This window comes from Zootoca vivipara, chromosome 1, assembly GCF_963506605.1.
Source record: "Zootoca vivipara chromosome 1, rZooViv1.1, whole genome shotgun sequence".
Classification (NCBI taxonomy): Eukaryota; Metazoa; Chordata; class Lepidosauria; order Squamata; family Lacertidae; genus Zootoca; species Zootoca vivipara.
Window position 1 is genome coordinate 133039750 of NC_083276.1, and position 19283 is coordinate 133059032.

At 42.2% G+C, this 19283-nt stretch overlaps 1 protein-coding gene across 4 annotated transcripts in view; it reads left to right on the forward strand.

Moving 5' to 3' along the window:
* Nucleotides 1-19283, forward strand: part of AGAP1 (ArfGAP with GTPase domain, ankyrin repeat and PH domain 1) — a 378138-nt gene that overhangs the window by 291817 nt on the left and 67038 nt on the right. For 2 of the 4 annotated variants that reach the window (XM_060282347.1, XM_060282348.1), the window contains one exon: nt 10805-10882. The exons of the other annotated variants lie outside the window; for them this stretch is intronic. In XM_060282347.1, the coding sequence (XP_060138330.1) occupies nt 10805-10882 (78 nt within the window). The remainder of the gene's footprint in view (nt 1-10804; nt 10883-19283) is intronic. 4 annotated transcript variants of the gene reach the window in all.

Genomic DNA, 19283 nt, shown 5'->3' on the forward strand with positions numbered 1-19283 from the left:
GGTAAGCTAGATTGGAAATAATGTTGAGGATTTGGAAGGGGGGAAATGAATGAATAAATATTTAAATATATATGTAAAGTAAAAAATTAAATGTATGTCTCAAAAAGGTTTAAAATGATAATGTGAAAACTGCTTAGAAAATATTGTTGAGAACCCAGAGGAGGGGGAGTCGGGGAAGTTCAAAATTTTTATAATAATGTTTAGAATTAAGAGTTTTTCTTTTTTGCTTAATCTCTTTTGTCTTTTTTATATTTTTTATTTTTCTTCTTTTTTCTTTTTCTATTTTTTCTTTTTAGATTTTGTGTGTAATTTGGTCATGAGGTTTTTCTTTTATGTTTTCAATGGAAAATCAATAAAAAATATTTTTAAAAAAACAAAAAGAAAGGAGAAGATTAGCTGCTTTGAGACTCCTTCGGGTAGTGATAAAGCGGGATATCAAATCCAAACTCCTCCTCCTCCTCTTCTTCTTCTTCTTCTTCTTCTTCTTCTTCTTCTTCTTCTTCTTCTTCTTCTTCTTCTTCTTCTTCTCCTCCTCCTCCTCCTCCTCCTCCTCCTCCTCCTCCTCCTCCTCCTCTGTGGTTTAACCCACAGCGCCATCCGCGTTGCCAAAATACCATTTCTTTAAAACATGGATAACTAAGAATGAAGTTGCATTTGGAGTTTAGTAATGTATTTTATGTGCATATGCATGTTTATAAGCTTTACATTTAAAAAACAGTCAGAAAACATGCTATATTGCTGCCTGGATATCTCTTGAATTTATTGAATCACTTCTGACATTCCCATAACTGTTGTGTATTACCGGGGGGGGGGGTGTTGTGTTCCTGGAGCTTGTTGTAGTCAGTATTTGTTTCACTGAATATGTCTGTTTCTAAACAACTCATTCCCACACAATGTCCCAGTTTGCATATATTGCGAAACCAAACCATGTCTTAGCATGAATATACTTAGAGAGGAGAGTGCAGCTGCCTTGTTCCTCCTACAATTCTGCTGCTGCTGAGTTCCTGTAGCCAACTCATGGTTTGTTCTAGCATGTAGTCTGAACCTGGGCTCATGGTTTGTCTCATTTCAGACAATCCATGAGCTGGAAATCAAGAGGAAGCCTTACTTTACAGTTTGTGGTTTGTCTAGAATGAGACAAACCACAAATACCAGTGCCGTAGCTGTAGGGGGGGGGTGTTGCCCTGAATGCAGCCTCCAGAGGGGAATCATTGAATCTTGCAGCTTGTGTGTGCATGTGAGCAAATGCACGTGGGGAGGGAGGAGGCTGCCAAACTGCGTCTTTTTTAAGCCTAGTTTTGCCTCTACAACATGCCAAGCCCAAAGTTTGCAGTAGCAGCAGGACCTCGTGTGTTCATGCTAAGTCATAGTTTGCCTTACCATGACATGTGAACAGGTTGTTCTTTGTACCTGTTTTGTACAATGTATTGCTTAATTGTGCAAAAGAATCTCTACATAGATATAACTCTATGTAGAAGCATAGTAAGAATACTCTTAAGACAAAAGGACAAAGTTATTATTTTAATAATGATTGCCCTTGTTAGTGCTCTGATCTTAAATTATTTCTCTCTGAACAGCCTTGTATTTATGTGAAACTTGCTTTATTTATAGAAATGTACCTCATACAATAACATTCAATAACATGTGGTCTTGTGTATGTGTGACCTTAGATTTTCTTACTGCATTGAAACCTTCTTCAGACAGGAAAATAGTATGAATGAACTGGGTTATTTATTTTGTGGTGATATTTCCCAGATATGAGTGGCATTCTGGCTTGATCACAGCCCCCTTTATCCAGTCTAGGTGAAAGATCCTATTATTTCTCGTAATTGTTGCTGAGGGCTGTGGCGTTCCTTTTTTAATCAGCTCTGTTCAGCACACTCCAGGGATGTAAAGTGTAAATGCAGACTTTAACACCCAACATGGCTGACAAGGCTTAGACACACAACCTAACGGCTACATCATTTTTAATCAGCTATCTGAGAACTATTTATCTAATCACCAAAGGACACCATCAAATTGAGATCAGTGATGAGACTAACAAGTCTAGGTTTCGTTAATGATAAGGGATTGTATAATATTTCTGTTTTGCTAGCAAACTGCAAGGAATAGTTATTTTAAATATAGATTAAATATAAAAGAATATGGCAGACATTGTGGTTTCCAAATCATATGTACTAATGAAGAGTGCTAAAATAATAATATTGTAGATATTCCTGAAAATTCTAAATTTTAAATGGAAAATCACATGAATAGTCATGTCATGAAAAGTTTGAACACAAATTCTGAGGTATCTTTGAAGCAGTAAAATCCTTTCAGGTGTAATTAGAACATTTCTTTCAATGCTTCATGTAAACTGATCTTAGATTTGTGCAAATGTTTTTAAAAAACAAAAAACTTCCCAATTTGCTTTCAATTACTACCTTTGTATTTTTAATGAACTTAGCTTTATTTATTTATTTGTTAATGTTACTGTTTGTTTTCTATTGTTTTCTATAAGCTGCTTTGAGTGGCTCCTTTGTGAGTGGTAGACTATTAGGAATATACCTTGATATTGATGGCAAGTGTTTGGTTCCTTCCATACTAGCCCATTGCTCTGGAACTGCCATTGTTTTATTAACTGTAGTTCTGGAGTAAAATAAAAAAAATTCCTTCAGTAGCACCTTAAAGACCAACTAAGTTTTTATTTTGGTATGAGCTTTCGTGTGCATGCACACTTCTTCAGATACAGTGAAATGGAAGTTTCCAGGCACTTATGTAGAGAAGGGGTGGGGAGGGGAGGGGATGGGGAGGGGGAGGGGGGTAGTTCTGGAGTATCCCGATAATGATGTTGAAGCTTATTGCATTGTAGTGTTTTCTGTGTTACCTTCCTCTGCTTTTTAAGATCTGATACATGATGGTTTGGTAAGAACAGAATTGCAGCATCAGCCCATCCAGCACTCCTGGAGCTTTTGAAGGTGCCTGAATCTTTAATTTAGCACTGCTCATTTCATGTTTTCCGTTTGATCATGACTTGGGGAATGATGATGAGCAAGTCGGATCTGCAACAAATGTTCAGGATACGTCATTCCATTTTCTCTCTTGCCTTGTTTCCGCGTGAGGTATCCAAGTTAGTCAAGCATTTCATGGCCACAGATCATGCTCTATCTCCCTTAGGCTGTGTTTAAGGTCCCCCCATCCTTAGGGTTCCCCCAAAAAGGTTTAATTAAGATTGCTTGGAATCTTTGCTAAATATGTAAACATGATAGGAGGATCTTGGCCATGGCTTGAAAATATAGCACTATATTAAGTGCTTGTGTGAAACCTCTTATAATTCTGCTTCTCATTAAAGCTTCAATATTGCTAAAGAAGCCTAGTGTGGAAGCAAACCTAGTTCTTTTGCATTGCATGTTCTTTGCCCTTTAAAACTATTTAGGCAGAACCTCTGGTTTTAAATTTAGACTGCAAATCATACTTTCCCCATTTTCAATATCATTCTCAAAAGTGTAGTGCCCAACATTGTATTTAGTACACTAAACACTGCCTGACTCGTGCAGAATAGAGCAGATAAATAAAACCATATTGGATAGTCAAGCAAAATCCTACCAACTTCTACTTCTGACATAGAGCAGCATCCTCTATAAAGGCTGGCAGCTCTTCATAATTTATTGTCTCACTGTCTTTATAAATTCAGGTAGGTAGCTGTGTTGGTCTGACACAGATGAAATAAATTAAAAAATTAAAAAATTGTCCAGTAGCACCTTAGAGACCAACTAAATTTGTTCTGGGTATAAGCTTTCGTGTGCATGCACACTTCTTCAGATACACTGAAACAGAATTCACTAGACCCTTATACATAGTGGGAGGGTTGGGTGGGGTTTTTCTCAGAAGGGTAGGAGGAGGGTGGGGTGGGTTTTGCCCTTCTGAGAAAACCCCCACCCTCCCACTATGTATAATTCTAGTGAATTCAGTGTATCTGAAGAAGTGTGCATGCACACAAAAGCTTATACCCAGAACAAATTTAGTTGGTCTCTAAGGTGCTACTGGACATTTATTTATTTATTTATTTATTTATTTAGTCTACATAAATGGAGGACGGGGGATTTGGAAACAATTTGGGATGGTAGGGAGAAAAGAGAGGGAGAGAAACAGGAAAGGAAGGATGGGGTGCTGGTGGAGAGCAGGGAAAGTGGCAGGGTGCTGGAGGGACGGGGAAGTCAGGTGAAGGAAGCGGGGAGCCCAGGTGTGCGTGTCTGCGTGCGGGGAAGAGATGGAGGAGCAGAAGACATCCAGGGATGGGTGGCTGAAGAGGGTTGGGTGGCTAGAGGCGCTCAGAGGTGGAGAACTTGGTGTCACGGTCCGGTCGGCGGGTGGTTGAAGCCCTGTCTGAGGACGTCGGGACCAGAGGCAAGATGGTGGTGTAGAAGCAGGAACAGGTGCAGGGTTGAGGGTCCAGCAGCAGGCAGTCACAGGCAGAGACGAAGGTCTGGGAGTCAAGGAGCAAGGCGTCGGCAAGGCAAAGGTCCAAGGGTCAAGGATCAAGGCATCAGCAAAGGCGAGGTTCCAAGGAGCAAGGCGTCGGCAATGCAAGGGTCTAAGGAGCAAGAGGCCAGATGCAACCAGGTAGGGATAGCGTTGCTGTGGCAAAGAGCTGAAGGGAAATGCTGAGCTTTTATCCCTCCCAGCTCCTGCCACCAGGTGCAGTGAGATATCAAGTGGTCTCACCTGAGTGGTCACTCCTTGCCTCTCCAGCACAAGCTGAGGCCTCACCTGAGTGGCCACTCCCTGCTTCTCCAGCACAAGCTGAGGCAGGCCCCAGTCCTGCAAAGCACTACAGGCCCCAGAGCCTGACTCCTGCCCATACTCCTGACAGTTGGGAGGTATAGATTGGGAAGGAAGGATCATAATAGAAATCATAGCGGGATGGATGGATGTGCTGGGAGGCGTGGAGGAGGCAGCCACAGGCTCACGCTCCCCACGTGCCTCCGGAGCTTCCTGCTCCTGGAGCCGCCTCTGAACAGCCGAAAGGCACAGCCCACGTAGCCCCGCCCATGTTCCCACTTTGTGGCCCCTCCCATGCCTTGGCCCCACCCCTTTGCCCCCCAGTTTTGATCCTGGGTACGCCCCTGCATCAGTCTCAACTAACCAGTGAGATAGCTAGCTGCAAGAGTCTTACATGCTAATCTTAAATTACTAGACAAAACTTTTTTTACAAAACTATGCTAAATTGTTCCTAACACAGTTCAGTGTGGATATGCTTTAGCACCATTCATGTATTTTACATGTCTAAATTAGGAAAGCTTTTTTAATTGAAAAATTAGGACTACAATGTTCAGAATTGAATTAATTTAGAAATAAATGGAAAATGAACTTGTAACATGTATGTAATAGTGTATTTTTTCCATACATATAGAAGCCTATATCAAACTAATTATAAAACAGTAACTAGTTTTTATACAGTTAGTAAGCATATATTCATTTTGGTTTGATGTTTCAGATGCAGATATACAAATGCCTAATAGTATTAACATGAGAGATTGTTAATGAGTTCATGGTTACTGTTACTTGGAAATAACATGCCAAAATGAAGACAGTCTCCTAATTGTCATGTGAATTTCTGAGCAAAGACCATTTGAGTTGCTCCCATAACTCAACCTTTTGAAGGTTGACTTTTTCTGGTGGGAACATTTGGTGCTAGCCAAGAGAGCATAGCACTGCAGATAACTGCCAGGGTAATTGATGTTGTGAATTTCAGAAACGTATTTTGTCTGCTAAATATTCATTTTTTAAAAGAAAAAGGAATGACACTTGACACATCAAAGTTGATCATTTCATCAACAGGCTAACAGAGAATAAAGCTGAAGATTTAGTTCTTTTATATTGACACCAATCCTTTAATATGTGATTAAAACATGAAAAACTATAGAAGATGGAGTCGATTGGGAAAGGGGTTTTATGTACTGCAGATTTTCTCCTTGGCAGCAGGGTGCTGGGCCTAGACGTTACCTATTTATATGTAAATTTTCAGGAATAAAAGTTTTCAACAGGTAAATTTAGACCCCACACTGCATAATTCCTACTGAGGTTTCCCAAATCTTTTCTAAGAGAAAAGCTGTAATACTTTTAAAATGTCTCTCTTAATTTTTATCTATAGACAAGATTAACTGCTATTAAGCCTTCTCAACATAAGTTCTTTCTTTAAAAAACAAGCAGGGAAAGCAGCTACAGAATTCAGGTATGCTTTCCCCCCTTGCTATCATTAAAAATAGCATGCCATATTATTGGTAGGAAAGCAGTCACAGCACATGGGATATACAGTATAGATGTTTGTTTTCTAGTTAATTACTATTTTGTTGATTGTGGGCATATTGCAGGTCCTCATTGTGATAAACACATACAGGGAAAAGAATGGTCCAGCAAACTACAGCATTTGTATCAGGAGAATTTTATGTGAGATATTCAGATAAGGGTTAGAATTTTCCTAATTTTTCTGTTATAACTTTTGAATGAGCCAGCTGCAGTGTTGCATCTTGTGCTGGTTATAACAATACTAACAGCAGTATACGAATGGATTTTCACAGCTATCATTTAAATCATAGAGTTGGAAGAGACCACAAGGGCCATCCAGTCCAACCCCCTGCCAAGCAGGAAACACCATCAAAGCATTCCTGACAGATGGCTGTCAAGCCTCCGCTTAAAGACCTCCAAAGAAGGAGAGTCCACCACACTCCTTGGCAGCAAGTTCCACTGTCGAACAGCTCTTACTGTCAGGAAGTTCTTCCTAATGTTTAGGTGGAATCTTCTTTCTTGTAGTTTGAATCCATTGCTCCGTGTCCGCTTCTCTGGAGCAGCAGAAAACAACCTTTCACCCTCCGCTATATTACATCCTTTTATATATTTGTACATGGCTATCATATCACCCATTAACCTTCTCTTCTCCAGGCTAAACATGCCCAGCTCCCTAAGCCGTTCCTCATAAGGCATCGTTTCCAGGCCTTTAACCATTTTGGTTGCCCCCTCTGGACACATTCCAGCATGTCAGTATCCTTCTTGAACTGTGGTGCCCAGAACAGTATCCCTCCCGTCATTTGGCTTCATTTCTCACTCTTATCTCGCAGTTCCTTTATACCCACATGTTTAGAACCAGTTCGTAGGATTTATTTCAGTCCTGCAAGTGTCTTTAAACTTCTACAGTTCTTCTCCATATAATCAATAAATTTACTCCATTCCCTTTGGAACATACTCTCTTCCTGGTTACGGATCCTGCAGGTCAATTTTGCTAACTCTGCATAGTCAATCATTTTCGTCTGCCACTCCTCAATCGTTCGTATATCTTGTAATTTCCATTTTTGGGCTAATAACGTCCTCGCCGCGGTTGTATCATACATAAATAGTCTCTGATCTCCTTTTGCTATTTCCTCTCCCATCAATCCCAATAGAAAAGCTTTAGGTTTTGGGGGGGGGGAGTATACTTAAACATCTTTTTCAATTCATTATATATTATTTCCCAAAATCTTTTTACTTTTTCACGTATGATAAAATTCACCATCTCTATCTTCACATTTCCAGCATACTTTACTACTCATTCTATACATTTTAGCTAATTTTACTGGTGTTAGGTACCATCTATACATCATTTTCATTACATTTTCTTTCAAGGCGGTACATGCAGTAAATTTCAATGTTTCATTCCATAATTTCAACCACGCATCATACTCAATATTATAGCCAAAGTCTCTTGCCCATCTTATCATTACCTCTTTTGTCTTTTCATCTTTCGTAAACCACTCTAACAAAAAGTTATACATTTTTGATATCAATTTCACTCTGCCTTCCAACAATTCAATTTGAAATTTGGACCTTTTGTCTTCAAAACCTATTTTCCTATCATTTAACAACACATCATTCACTTGGTGGTACTGCAACCATCCAGTCAAAACCTCTTTTATTTCTTCATATGGTTTTAATTTCCAACCTCTATCCGATTTCATCAAAATCTCATAAGTGGCCCACCTCCCCTCCATATTTACCTTTTTAACAGTTAAAACCTCTACAGGTGAGATCCACCATGGGGTCTTTGTTTCTAGCATCATTTTATTTCTTCCCAAACCTCATATAATGATCTTCTTATCAATTTTTTTTTGAAGAACCGATCGCTATTGCCTGGCAGGGTCGCAGCTTTGTGCCTCCAAGGTAGCTTTGTTCTGCTGCGCCACGATTAGCTCCGACCCCCTGCTCTCTAATCGCCCCAAAATAGGCAAACCGAGGGAGGAGGGAACTTGCTTCTGGCGTCTGCCGGATCCACGTCCCCAAAACTCTCAATTTGGGGTTTCTTCTGGGGGGCCGCTGTGCTGGAGCAGTCCCCCCCCCTTCCTCGAAGGCACCATGTTCTCCTCAGCTGAGGAAAACTGTGCCCGCTATTGCTCCGTGATCGGCTGGAAGACATGGATCTGAATGTATAAAGCTGTACTTCGTTTGACAGACAATATATTGTACAAAGTTACATGTTGCAGGATCTTGATCCATGACTGGATCACCTGTTTTTTTTAAAAGAGCTGTAGGAATCCTGAACTAGATCAGAGCGACAGCCTTGCTGTGGGGGGTGGGGTGGTGATGGTGTTAAACCATTTCCTCTTCTTGCTATGTCCTCAAGTATGCTGCTTTAGCCATACTTTGGCAGAGGGCAAGACAGGCACAATATAAGTCCTGGTTTCTTCCCTCAGTGAAAACTGATTTTGATCAGCGTTATGCCCTTCTCAGTAGAGGCTGATCCATAATGGCGAATGAGTCAGTTCCGCCTTGCAAGGGCTCCAGCTCCACCAGTCTTCTGCCCCACCAGTCCCAATGGCCAACCCTGCCCACCAATCCTGGATCCAATTTGGGATTGCCCTAGTTGACGTAGGATTGCAGATCTTCTGCATAATTTGTGGCTTGTCCCTTAGAGGTGCAGCATGCAAATATATAAAGCTGTCTTATTCCAAATCAGTCCATTGGTCTGTCTAGCCCCTGCCAAAGAGGCTCCATCAAATGTGTTATACCCCTCTTTGAATTGCAAGCCTTATCAATATGGTGTTGGGCTACCCACTTATAAAGTATTTTGAGGTGATGTTCTGGAAATAGTTTAGTATTGGAATCCTCACTGTGCTTTAAAGATGTGCATGTTTTCATAAACTTCTTGTACTCTGACCCTTAAGACAGAAAATAGCACCTTTTGCACAGGATGGGTGATTGTACTGTTTAAGTTAACGTGAGCATGTGTTGCCGTTGGCATCCATCTTGTCTCAAGAGACAATGGAAGATTGTGCCATCTGGGGGAAAGGCAAACCATTGTGTACTTACAGCACCTGCTGTGGCTGTAGAGACCAATATGTTTGGTTTCGCTGTTAGATGCACCATAGAATTCATTCTCTCTGTGCTCCTCCCAGAAGAGCATAAAGAGCATATTTAGTGCCCATTGCTTCTTCCATTTCATATGCTTAAAATAGCACAACTCACTTTCCTCTCTCTCCTCTCCTTCTATTGTTCCCCCACATTTGGGGGGAAATATTATATATGGGTGGGGTTTTCTCATGTTTCCTTACTTGTGATTGGTTTAAAAATTGCAATTTAAACATGTTTTCTGGCACACTATCATCTACTCTGACTGGCAGTAGTCTTTCCCAGATTCTTTTACTGGCAATTCCAGGAATTTTACCTGGGGCCTTCTGCATTCAACACTTGTGCACCAGCACAAAGCTATGGTCCTCCTTCATTCCAATGTAAAACATATTTCCTTGCTGCCATCATTACCACATTAAGGACACAATAGTCCATTATCATGTGTCTTCAGTCAGATTCCCATCAGGATTTCCTCCTCTTGCACTCTAGCCATTGTCCCACCAAGTGGCCGTACATACTCTGCAGGATCAGGGAGGGCACTTGTGAGTGATCATGTTGATGGTCCTACACCTCTCACCATGCCCTGGCCAAACCAAATCTTGACAGGTGCACCATCCATGTCAACCAGAAAATCATCCAGGGTAAGGCATCCAGATTCTGTAAGTTTTCAGGAGTGGATCATCCCAATGCCTCCACCCTTGGGTGGTACTGCCACAGCTATACCAAACCTCACCAGGGTATGATCTGTTCTTGACAATGAGCTCAGTATTCATTGGTGCTTAATGGAATCAAGCCAGCCAACTCTGTTACAAAGAGCGGGTCACGGGTATGTTCAGCCAAATTATTTGGAGCGCTAATCTACTGGGATAACCCCGTAATTGCCATAGATATAATGAAGTCTGAAAAATAGTAAAATTTGCATACGGACAACATCAGCATAAGTTAAAACAATCATTAAGTTAATAACATGTAGGCAAATAAATACGTATCTGAGGCCATTTGCTTTATCTAAATGTATTGCTCTGTCACCTGGAGTAAAAGTTTAATGTTTCCAAATATCAGGATTTATACAATCGAATTTATTATTTTGGAAAAGTGGAGTTTCTAATGTGGCACTGACTACTGTGAATTAATTGTGGTTATACCATTTGTCTTAGAGGAGAATATCTTTTCTATTTATTTAGCTTTTGCATTTTGATGATAAAGTATTCTGCTTTAAAGTTCTTAAGCAGTTATGAACTTTTGATAAGAATCTTCTTTCTGCTTGAAAAGCAAGTTGTTTAAAAGCTTTACTCTGGGCAAGATGTGTGCAGCTGTTTCCCACATAGGCTTTTGCTTGTATTTTGCTTCATATGCTACTTCAACCTTTTTTCCCCCGCCCATTTTTTCTGTTCTTTCTTTTACTCTTCTCTTTTTTCTCTCTCCCCTTTCTGCTCTCTGGATGCAGCCAAACGTAAAGCGTGGAAACTAAATCGTGTTGGTAGCCTGCGAAATATATACAGCAGCAGCAGCACCAACACTGAAGGTAACAAAATCCAAGCCCCATCATGTAGGGGACCTGCTCCCTCTCCCTCTCCCAGCAGTAGCTTCATTGCCTCTCCCTTTCCTTTCCCCTAAATCCTGGGATAGCAATGAAATTTGCCCAAAGCACGTGGGCTTTCATGTTGTGTATGCAGAGCCATTCCTTTGGTCTTTTCATCTTTCTGTTTGTGTGTTTTATTTTGCCATTCATGTTCCTTTCAGTTTACTTAAATTTTGACCTTTCCCTCTAGTCGTGGAGTAGTGATGTTTAAATTACTTCAAGAACCCATTTTCTTCAAAAAAAAAATTATTTTCCCTTTATACATGTGGGCACTCAATGTAATATTTCCCAAGTTATTACAGTTTTTTAAAGTGTTGGTATCAGGTGTAATGATCTGTAGCCAAATACAATAGTGTGCTGTGACATTTAAGTAACAGTCTTAATTTGTTTTGTGAAAGCATTCTCCATAATGCTTTCTGCAGCTCTAATCCAGAAGCGAGACAGAGCCAAACCATTTGCATGTGCTACTCTTGCTTGTAAATTCTGTATATTGTTGTATTTCTAAAGGTCGCCTGGTGCCAAAGTTCACAAATTGACTTACATTGCTGTTTTCGGTGAAGGCAGCCATCATGGCTTTTGTATAATAGCAGATTGAATTTCTTTCCTTCACCTTCATTTGAACAATGCAATTATAAACTGTCTTCTTTTTTTACTTTTTTAAAAAAAACAAAGGTCAAAGGTCAAAATTACTTGGAAACCAAAGGGAGGGAATCTTTATCCACCATCTCAGAGACCATATAAATAGTGATGCTGAATGCAAAATAGGTCACAATTCAGTAATCTTCTTGTATTGGGGGGATTTTTTTTCACTTAAGTGCAAACCAAATGGGTCAAGTAATCACAAGCACATGCCCTTACACTAATTGACTTATTTTGGAATGATTATAACTGTAATATTTTTTTTAATGTCACTGTTTTCTGGGCTGTTGGTTTTAGTGATTGAGAAGAGACAGCATTAAATCTCTTGTAAATTTTAAATTGCATGTTCTTTCTGTAAACAAGTCCCTGTGTTCACATTCTGATCATTAACCTTTGGTGATTTATATCACAATCTCTTTTTTTCACAATTACTACTCTATCTCAGGCAGTTGCCTTACTTACCACCAGATAAAATGTATCTGGGACACAAAAGTGCTTTTTTACAGCCACTTGTTAGGGAGCAATTTTTACTATAATATTGGTTTATTTCCCATTGTAAAGATTAAATTGTCACCTTTTAAAATAACAAAGCTGTAAGCTCTGAGACAATATTTGCTACCTTTCAAATGGCTTTTAGAAGAAAAACGGGGACCAAATTAGTCATAAATATCCACTGCCTGGGAATAATAAATAAGGATTGTTTTTTGCAGTTAAAACAGAACCACACATGTTCACTGTTTTCACCCCCAAAGTGCGTCACTGAATATTTCTGTATTTTGCGCTTTCATTTCTTGTGTCTACATAGTGTTTCATTTCATTTGATTATTTCCTAGTTATCATTTTGAAAAGTGAAAGTATATTACCTTGTTTGCCACCAAAATATTTATTTAATTAGAAAATGTTAAAAAAATATTTGCTGGAAAAAATATCCTAGCAGTGTGCTAATTCCATTATATATAAAGCGTGACTAATTTCCACCAACCAATTAAAAACAAATGTGCATCAAATGATTATTAAAAGCAAAGATAAAAATCAATAAAACATTCAAAACAAATATAATTGACTCATGTGATTGGGTAAGCTTGCTAAAACAAAGGTTTTCAGCAGTCAAACAATATAGCGAGGGCACCAATGGGTATAGAATTCCAGGTCAGAGATATTGCCACACTAAAGGAATTACATCTTTCAATGTGGAACAAACAATAAGCACTTGTAAAGTTCAGGTTCTGCAAATCAAAGTAATCAGATAGGTGCATGAGGTAAGACAGTGATGGTGAACCTATGACACGCGTGTCAGCACTGACACGCATAGCCATTTTCAGTGACACGTGGCCGCATGCCGAGACCTCACTTCCGGCCAGTGGCGGAATGCTGCAGGTGACGCATCTCTGGGGGCCTTGTGAATTTCCGGCAAGGCAAGATGGTGGTTGGCATGGAGCCGCGGAGCTCCTGAAAGTGACCAGTGCTACAGGAGCTGCTGGACTGGCTCCAGAGCCACTGAAACCGCCACTGCCCAGACACTGGGGGCCACCAGTGCAGCAACCGGGGAGCTCCCAGACCCCACCCCCACCCCGCGAACCTGACGGCCAGCCTCGAGGCACTCCGGAGGCTGGAGGAGGAAAAAAGAAGCCCCGGGCCCGCTGCCGCCACCCCCACAGAAAGGAGGGAGAAAAGAAGGAAAAACAAGGCAAAGGAGAACAGGGGTCCGCTCGCTCCGTTTCTGTCCCCGTCACCCCCACTGCAAGGGAGAGGAGGGGGCCCTTGGAGGAGGGAGAAGAACCCCGACCTCGACCTTGCTGCTGCCACCGCCGCCACCTCGCTGCCATCCCGGGAAGAGAGAAGAGACACCCAAGTAAGCTGAAACCCCTTCCCTGTTGCCCCGCTGCCGTGCAAGCATAGCTGAGTGAGGGGAGAGGTGGGCTGAAGAGGGCCATGAGTTGGCACAGGCCCAACCCGAGCCCACCTCCCCAGCGGCAGACCCGTTGGAGGAAGGCCTAAGCCCAGAGTCCCACTGGGAAAGACCTCTGAGTTTTGCCTTTTTAAGGAGAAACAATTATACATTTTTGTTATTTAAACTATAAATATCACGAAATTATGCTTTTTTTCTCAAAGTGACACACCACCCAAGTTATGCTCGGTTTTTTGGCGAATTTTGACACACCAAGCTCAAAAGGTTGCCCATCACTGGGGTAAGACTATCCCTTAAGTGAACTGGTCTCAAACCATTAAGGACTTGTATGTACTGATGGCAACACCTTGAGTATGGCCTGCTAATCAATCAGTAGCCACTGCAGAACTTTGATCAAAAGCTGACAAACTCTCAATGTGGCAGCATTCTGAGCTTAACCGCAGTTTCCAGATCAACCACAAGAGAAGCCACAGAGTGCATTGTTGTAATTCAACCTTGAATTTGCCGCAGTGTCTGAATGACTGTGTACAAGCTATCCGGATCCGATTACTCAGGTACAATAACCACTCGACCATAGAGCCTACATCTTGTGAAGATTCAAGATGAGATTGTTTTCTCTCACTCACCCCACTATTGCATGCAGGCACCAATTTAGGGCCTGTATGGCCTCCCACAATTCAGATGTTATGGAGAAGTAGAGCCTTTGCCCCAAGTCTCCTAATGGCTCCTAAAATGCGGGCTTGACAATACTACCATTCAGTGGATTTGTAACTGGCTGGCTGACCGAACCCAAAAAGTGCTCATCAATGGCTCCTGAAGTGACTAGTTTGGTGCCACAGGGTTCTGTCTTGGGCCCAGTCTTATTCAACATCTTTATCAATGGCTTGGATGATGGGCTTGAGGGCATCCTGAGTAAGTTTGCAGATGACACCAAATTGGGAGGGGTGTCTAATACCCCAGAGGACAGGATCACACTTCAAAATGACCTTAACAGATTAGACAACTGGACCAAAACAAACAAGATGAATTTTAACAGGGAGAAATGTAAAGTACTACACTTGTGCTAAAAAAACCCAAAAGGCACAAATACAGGATGGGTGACACCTTGCTTGAGAGCAGTACATGTGAAAAGGATCTAGGAGTCTTTGTAGACCACAAACTTGACATGAGTCAACAGTGTGATGCAGCAGCTAAAAAAGCCAATGCAATTCTGGGCTGCATCAATAGGAGTATAGCATCTAGATTAGGCATCCCCAAACTTCGGCCCTCCAGATGTTTTGGACTACAATTCCCATCTTCCCCAACCACTGGTCCTGTTAGCTAGGGATCATGGGAGTTGTAGGCCAAAACATCTGGAGGGCTGCAGTATGGGGATGCCTGATCTAGATCAAGGGAAGTAATGGTTCCACTGTATTCTGCTCTGGTCAGACCTCACCTGGAATACTGTGTCCAGTTCTGGGCACCACAGTTCAAGAAGGATACTGACAAGCTGGAACATGTCCAGAGGAGGGCAACCAAAATTGTCAAAGGCCTGGAAACGATGCCTTATGAGGAATGGCTTAGGGAGCTGGGTATGTTTAGCCCGGAGAAGAGAAGGTTAAGGGGTGATATGATAGCCATGTTCAAATATATAAAAGGATGCTATATAGAGGAGGGAGAAAGGTTGTTTTCTGCTGCTCCAGAGAAGCAGACACAGAGCAATGGATTAAAGCTACAAGAAAGAAGATTCCACCTAAACATTAGGAAGAACTTTCTGACAGTGAGAGCTGTTTGACAGTGGAACTTGCTGCCAAGGAGTGTTGTGGAGTCTCCTTCTTTGGAGGTCTTTAAGCGGAGGCTTGACAGCCATCTGTCAGGAATGCTTTGATGGTGTTTCCTGCTTGGCAGGGGGTTGGACTCGATGGCCCTTGTGGTCTCTTTCAACTCTATGATTCTATGATCTTTCCAATGCATCAATATCAGTCTTTTGGCCCTAGTGAGGGCATGGAGAATCCATTTGCAATGTCCAGTTGTCAAATTCTACATAGTAGATATATAATTCAAAAACGTATTATCCTCTGAAAAATAGGTATTTGCATTTTGGAAATCAATTAATAAAAGTAGTATGATAAGTTGGATAGATAAATGTTGTTAAATTTATATTTATACTGGAGCAAACAACTCCACTGAGTACTTTCTTGAGTGCCTTCACCGTTTAATATCCAACCCCCCCAAAGTAGTTATTTACTTTTTGCTATCCTTCAAATATAGAAAACCTCCTGCCCATTAACCCTCTGTATGCTAAATTCCCGGGCCGGGGGGGGGGGGGAGGTGATGATTAATTGGCTCACTAACCTTTTAGAGGAAAAATAAAATAAAGAATGGCAACAACCTGGATCTGTGTTAAGAGTAGGATTCTTTTTGAAATCAGTTTGATGGCCAAGTTGCTTGTCCCTGAATATAACAAAATTAGTCACCTGGGACTTCGTCTGCATAGAAACTGGACACAATTAGAGTAATATTCACTGTTGTTAATGCAGTTTGGGGTAATTGGGCAAGTTGATTTTGACAGGTTGATGGTGCTAAAATACTATTATAGTGGACCTTTCCATGCATAACAGTTCAACTTAGGAAACTGTTTAATAAAATGTTGTGATTGGGCTCACAGGGATTTAAACTGCACGAACTGCAATACTGCTGGGTTTAAAAGTTAACCATTTAGTTCTGAAACCAGCTTTTGAGTGTATAACTATCTTTCTGTCAGACCTTTTGTGAACAGAGATAACTTCCTCAGCATATGTCTGAACTGCATTCGGAGTCTGTAGGTAGCCAAATCCCTGTAAGAAATGTCTTCCTATGGATATTCAAAAATGCTACCTAACTGCTTATCTCTGGTGACTACATAGGAAGCTGCCTTATGCCATTGGTCCATCTAACTCAGTGCTGTCAACCCTGATGGGCTGCAGCTAAGCGGGTGCTCTACCCTGCAGAACACCTGTCAATCAGCAGTTGCCCTCAGTCAACAGATGATGACCAAACATCCTTTTCTTCCCAGCAGCTGAGAGCAGCCGTAGTCTTGTGACCTCTGTACCTGCAGCCAATCAACATCTCCCGACTGCAGCACAGGCGACAAACTGTTTTCAACTGTTTCAACTGTTTTTAAATTTGTGTGGGGTTTGTTGTTGGTAGTGATTTTTATTGAGGGAGGGAAGGTGTATCTGGGAGGAGAGGAGCTGGGGAGAGCCTGGAGGCCCATTGCAGGGGTTCAGTGTGGCATGAGAGGTGGGGTAGGCTGGCTAAGGGGCACACAGCACAGGCAGCTAGTGACATGTGTGACATGTGTGACGTGTGCCACCCCCTCCTCCAACCTGGGGAATTGCCCTTGGATCCTAGCTGAATGCTGGGTGGATCTGAATCAGACCTCCCTCACCCGTGATCTGATTGTGGATGAGGAGACTGATCTGGCATGTATCGCTGAGACCTGGGTGGGTGAGCAGGACAGAGGTGGTCTCACCCAGCTGTGCCCATCTGGTGGTGCTGCTTGGTGGTGCAGCATTAAGCCAGACTTTATGGTCAGGGAGGGGACTTGTGGTCTATAGAGATTCTCCCGCTCTTTCTTTCCAGGCTTTCTGTCCAGCTAAGGGGGATCTGGAATGTGTGTTCTTGGCAGATCGGGACAGATCAGGGATTCTGCTAGTTTACCGCCCACCTCCCTGCCCAGCAGTCTCCCTGCCTGAGCTGAAAGAGCTGCTTTTGGAGGCAGTGTTGAGGATTCCCAGACTGCTGTTTCTGGGGGACTTCCACATCCATGCCGAGGTGACTGGCTCCGAGGTGGCTCAGGATTTCATGGCTGCTATGATGACCATGGGGCTGTCCCAACATATCACTGGCTCAACACATGTGGCAGGTCGCACTCTAGACTTTATTTTCTCAGCTGGGTAGGAAGAGGGTGATCTGAAAGTGGGGGATATTGATATCAGTCCCTTGTCATGGTCTGATCACGTCCTGTTGAGAATTAGGCTTTCAGCCCCTTTCCCCCTCTGTAGAGATGGGAGATTATCAGGATGCTCCACCTTCTGAGCCTGATGGATCCAATGGGTTTCCAGATAGCTCTGGAGGATTTTCTAGATGCTCCTGTCAAAGTCCTAAGCAACCTCTGGAATAGGTCGGGCCATTGACACGATTGCTCCTGAGCACCCTTTCCTACTTTGTGATTTCGTTTGGCCCCTTGGTATACTCCAGAGCTTAAGGCGGGGAAACAAGCTGGGAGGTGGCTCAAATATGAGTGGAGGAATACCCCAGTTGAATGCAATTGAACACTGGTTCAATTTAGCATACTTTGCTGCCTCCATTGCATCTTCGCCTGGCAAAGTTTTTCCTGGTAGTGCAGGGTCTTTTACAGTCTGGCTAGGAGGTGACAGAACTGAGAGTAGCTTGCTGTGACTTGTTTGCAAAGCATTTTGAGGATAAAATCACTTGCATCCACGGGGACTTTAACTCTCCACTGTTACAGCAGATGGATCTCATGGGGCGTCCAGAGCACTGTCTTGTCCAGTTGTGTTGGTGGAATTTTAGTTAGTAAGTCTTGAGGTTGTGGACAAGGTGCTTGGATCAGACAGGGCAACTGCTTGTGCTCTGGATCCTTGTCCCTCTTGGCTGATAAAAACTAGCAGCCAGCAGTGACGTAGCAAGGGTTGCCAGTACCCAGGGCAATGCAAGTATTGGGCCCCCTAACAAGTAAATCTAGAAGTGAGTGATCACACGCACTCGCACACCTACAGACATAGAAACAACAGGATGTTTAGTTCAAGGAAAATGAGAGACAAAGACCAAATTCCCTTAAGCACACTGGTCGCTAATCTACACTTAGCTGACGGATTCTACACTAACAAGTTTGAGGTTCAGGAGGATGTAGGATGAAATTGGTTTTGTCTGGGGAAGAAAACCTGCTCTGGATCTTGTCAAATTTATTTAAGTTATATATTACCCTTCCTCTGAGGATCAAAAAAACATAGCATCACAAACCAACCAATAACCATAATAAATCTGTTTTAGCATTTTAACTTTTGCATTTTAGCATTTTAACTTTTGTACAGTTGTGATTCCCCCCCCCTTGATTTTACTGTTTTCAAAGAATTAGAATAATGGAGTTGGAAGGGAACCAAGGGTTATGCAGTAGGAATCCAGCCCACAGCCGCCCTGGGCTCAAATTACAAACCTTCTGGTTAACAGCCAGACACACAGACCCTGAACTGCCCTGAGATCTTTGGATGACAGGCGGTATACAAATTTAATAAATAATAATTATAATATGCACATTTACCCAAATTCCTGAGCAGTTGACTTAGTAAGCAGTTTGTTTATAGCATATTCCTAGCCGCCATCCCTTTCTAACAGCAGTGCTTTGACAAATGGCTGATTTCAAACCCTACTTAATCCAGCCAGTGTGGTGTAGTGGTTAACAGCGATGGACCCGTAATCTGGTGAACCGGGTTCACTTCCCCGCTCCTCCACATGCGGCTGCTGGGTGACCTTGGGCTAGTCACACTTCTTTGAAGACAAAGGAAGGGAAGGAATAAGCAGGGGAAAGCTAGACTGATGTGGTTGTCTGTATTTCCACTGAAAGCCACCTTGCTGTGGCTCTAAAAAGGGGGCACTGCTTATATTTTTACAACATGCTCCAGACCTCATCCCTTGCCATTCACAGAACTAAACCATTCATTATTTACATTTTTGATCTTTTTGTAAACCGCTTTGAGCTTTTTTAACAATCAAGTGGTGTAGACATTTTACAGGATCTCCCCCCCCCCACACACA